Genomic DNA, 4,327 nt, shown 5'->3' on the forward strand with positions numbered 1-4,327 from the left:
ATCTTTCAGTGAGTATTTTGGTTGTTTCAATCACGGTATATGGATTGCATGTTTAAATATCGCTAAAATATAGAACTCTCAATATATAGATACTTTGATAATCAACGCTATCACAATGACATTCAGAACGGAATATCACTATTGGCATTTCTTTAGTATGTCCATACAAGTCCCTACAATAGGCTTAACACTCAGGCTTTCTCTAAATTGAAGGTGATGTAGACTGTGTTTATTCACATGTTTATAAATCTTTGTAATTAAATTACATTCGGGACAGTATACCACCATTGACATTTTTGGGTTCGGGTACTCTGTTAGTTTTGAAACTAAAATAAAGCAATTCAGCTTAGATTATTACCACAAAGTACTCAGATTTCTCAGGTAAATTATTTAGTATTATTTATATCAAGATGTAATGGTCAATCAATCATCATGAATAGAACCATGTAACGTTTACCGAATGTTTTATATATTTAAGAAACAAGGCTGTAGCAGAAGAAGTGTTAATACCAATGAAGATATCATGCATTTTTAAATATTTCTTAAGCTCACTTTCTCTTAGGGAAACAAGTGCGTAAGAAAAGTTATTTGTTGAAACAAATCCATCACTGGTGCTACTCAGTGGTGTTATCTTACCTGTAAAAGAAAACTTCCTAGGCCTCGTTTCCGAAATTTTTTCCGAACCGCTAAGAATGATAGATAGACAATCTTGGCACCAGGGATCCTACATTATAAAGACAAAACTGTTTCTCAGAATTTCTCTTATGTCGTTACACTTTTAACTCGTGTAAGTTCAAGGACATGGAAGTTTAGAATAGACACTTAAAATGTTATAATAATATATATAGTTGGTTTGTTGAACTTCGCGAAAAGCTATTCGACGTGTAAGTTCCAGGACATGAAAGTTTAGAATAGACACTTAAAATGTTATAGTAATGTATAGTTGGTTTGTTGAACTTCGCGAAAAGCTATTCGACGTGTAAGTTTCAGGACATGAACGTTTAGAATAGACACTTAAAATGTTATAATAATGTAAAGTTGGTTTGTTAAACTTCGCGAAAAGCTATTCGACGTGTAAGTTTCAGGACATGAACGTTTAGAATAGACACTTAAAATGTTATAGTAATGTATAGTTGGTTTGTCGAACTTCGCGAAAAGCTATTCGACGTATAAGTTCCAGGACATAAAAGTTTAGAATAGACACTTAAAATGTTATAATAATAATATATAGTTGGTTTGTTAAACTTTGCGAAAAGCTATTCGACGGATACATGCGCTGTCCGCCGCCAACACTTGTCAGACCGAAATAATAGGGTTTGACTGTCTTTCGTACAACGAACCCACGATACATAACCCACGTTTTCGCTTGGGTGGCGCGAACCAAGGAACATCAGATCCACTGTCCGGTACACTAGCCGCTGGACCAGTCTAAACCCTTTTATACCGAGAAGTTGACAAAATGATAATAACAATATCCTGGTGACTCGGACATAGGTTTGAGAGTTTATAACTTTATTCAGAATTATGTCCCTGCGATGGATATAGCGCAGATAGCCCATTTTACAGCATTGCGTTTAATAACAAACAAAAGTTTTAATATTCCCTAATCACAATCTGTTGATCGTAAAGCAACAATATGAATTTATCGTACACTGAATATAAAGTTCTTTTGATGCAATAATAAAAAAACTAACCATCCTAATTAATGACATAAAATGCACTACAATATTTGTTTTCTTCCCCAAGTTTGAACACGTTTCTGTAATTTTTCTGTAATATTTCACATTTTAAAGAACCTTCAACTGTAGCAAATGTGTTGTAAACTAATTGGGTTGATTTTCAACAAAATTTAAGTAAATATGGGAATTCTAGTGCCAGTAATAAAAAACTTAGTGTGTGTTTTTTTTAGAGCTGTAACAATATAATATTCGTTGTCATTGTTTATGAACACTGTGCACGAGTCCCTGTAAAAGTTAACGAACTTTGACGCTCTGTGTATTAATAAAACACCTTCATTACGAAGCTAGTTTGAATTAACTTTCTTTGACAATAATTATAATTGCTTTAGATGTTTTAACCGTAAAATTATCGATGGACCCCCAAGGGCTTTTTATTAACTTTTGTCTAAACTATTTATGCATTAAATTGCTTTGTAGGTTGTACGTCCTCTAATAAAATATGAATCACACAATTTTATTAATGAAAATACCATCAATGTTGCCAATAATCCCCCTAATTACTGTTAAGGTCTCTTTTGTATTTCATACATAAAATGAGTGATTTCACACAGTAGTTTTGGTCACTTTTTTACGCTGAGTGTTGTAACAGATGAAAACACAAAATTAATCGGTGTGATGTTTTGTGGACAAGTCGATAACAGTGATGTTGTATATAATGTTTTACTTTTTATTTCTTTTTGTGTGTGTGTGTGTGTTAAGATGATCGTTTCCTAGTCGTATAGGCAATGATTTTCTTAAATTAACTCTAGTACCTAGTAATGTTTAGTTCTCTTTAGAAACTACGTGAACAAAATGCAGCTTTCAGAGTTAAGTGTACTCAAGGGAAACAAATACGTTGAATCCACATTGAGACAATATCGTTTAATGAAAAGGAAAAGCAAACACCTGTAATTTTTCTGGAAGGTGACACTAGCAATGAGCTTATGTTCCATTCCGACTTGTGTCGGTAGTAAAAAACCCATCTCTACGGATATCATTCGCTCTTTTCTTCTGGCTGCTACTGCTTTCAGGAAGGCTTCAAGGCCTCGTGAAAGGTCATCACCATCCTCCTCCTCTTCCATGTCACTACGTATAGATTATGGAGTGGAATTACTTAGGCAAGAGTAAATTTTTATTTAAATAATCTTCTGTTCGGACACTTACACCGTTGAAAATTTCGATACCCGTGGTAAGCAGAACACATTGCGTAGCTTTGTGCTTAACTTCAAACAAACAAAAATATAGTGTACAAAATGATATACCTATTGTGGATATATGGTAAACCTAGTGACGGGGATTCGATCCCGCGACCCTCAGATCGCGAGTCAAGCGCCCTAACCACCTGGCCATGCCGGGCCAGCTGACTAATCAACCTATTGTAGCTATATGATAAACCTATAGAAGCTAAATAATAAACCTATTGTAGCTACATGATAAACCTATCGTGGATAAATGATAAACCTATCGTGGATAAATGATAAACCTATTGTAGCTACATGATAAACCTATCGTGGATAAATGATAAACCTATCGTGGATAAATGATAAACCTATCGTGGATAAATGATAAACCTTTCGTGGATAAATGATAAACCTACCGTAGCTAAATGATAAACCTACCGTAGCTAAATGATAAACCTATCGTGGCTAAATGATAAACCTATTGTGGCTAAATGATAAACCTATTGTGGCTAAATGATAAACTTATTGTGGCTAAATGATAAACCTATTGTGGCTAAATGATAAACCTATTGTGGCTAAATGTAACTGATAATGCTCATTGTCTTCACTGTTGATTTATCTCTCCTCCCTCCTCCCCTTGATAAAGCTTACTTCTATTTTTCCATACCAACTCCAAAGTGATAAGGTAAAAACAGCTTTTGGAAAATTTTAAATTAAGAAAACAACAAAACATTAACTTAAACAACGTGTGAAGAATATAAAAAGAAATACAAAGAATCAATTCAGGGATGACTGATTAAAAACCAACAAAATTATTTTATTCGAAAACTTCTCTTAAGTCTATAAAGAACCTTCGTTGCTCATTAGCATGTAAACTCTCATCCGTTTGTGAAACTTTGCTGATTAGTTAACAAAATGTGAATCCTTTTCTTTGAGTTAATTTTAAAATTTAACTCTAACATAGAGAATTATTAGTAAAGTAATCTTCTTATTAACTAACTGTATGAAATATTTTTAGATGTAGATCGCTTTTCATATTTCATGACTTATCGGAGAGTTGGAAAAATAATTTCCACATTCGCTGAATTATCAAACGTATGTGTAAGTACTTTCCACATTCGCTGAATTGTCAAACGTATGTGTAAGTACTTTCCACATTCGCTGAATTATCAAACGTATGTATAAGTACTTTCCACATTTGCTGAATATTCAAACGTATGTATAAGTACTTTCCACATTTGCTGAATATTCAAACGTATGTATAAGTACTTTCCACATTCGTTGAATTATCAAACGTAAGTATAGGTACTTTCCACATTCGCTGAATTATCAAACGTTTGTATAAGTACTTTCCACATTTGCTGAATATTCAAACGTATGTATAAGTACTTTCCACATTCCCTGAATAATCAAACGTATGTATAAATA

The 4,327-nt window shown here is 33.3% G+C and overlaps 1 protein-coding gene across 1 annotated transcript in view; it reads right to left on the reverse strand.

Moving 5' to 3' along the window:
- The window catches only part of LOC106459192, a 67,401-nt gene that overhangs the window by 11,694 nt on the left and 51,380 nt on the right, over positions 1-4,327 (reverse strand). The window contains exons 6-7 of the mRNA XM_022385622.1: positions 2,625-2,804; positions 637-724 (exon numbers count right to left, since the gene is read on the reverse strand). Coding sequence (XP_022241330.1) covers positions 637-724; positions 2,625-2,804 — 268 coding nt within the window. The remainder of the gene's footprint in view (positions 1-636; positions 725-2,624; positions 2,805-4,327) is intronic.

Source organism: Limulus polyphemus, unplaced genomic scaffold (assembly GCF_000517525.1).
Source record: "Limulus polyphemus unplaced genomic scaffold, Limulus_polyphemus-2.1.2 Scaffold573, whole genome shotgun sequence".
Lineage (NCBI taxonomy): Eukaryota > Metazoa > Arthropoda > Merostomata > Xiphosura > Limulidae > Limulus > Limulus polyphemus.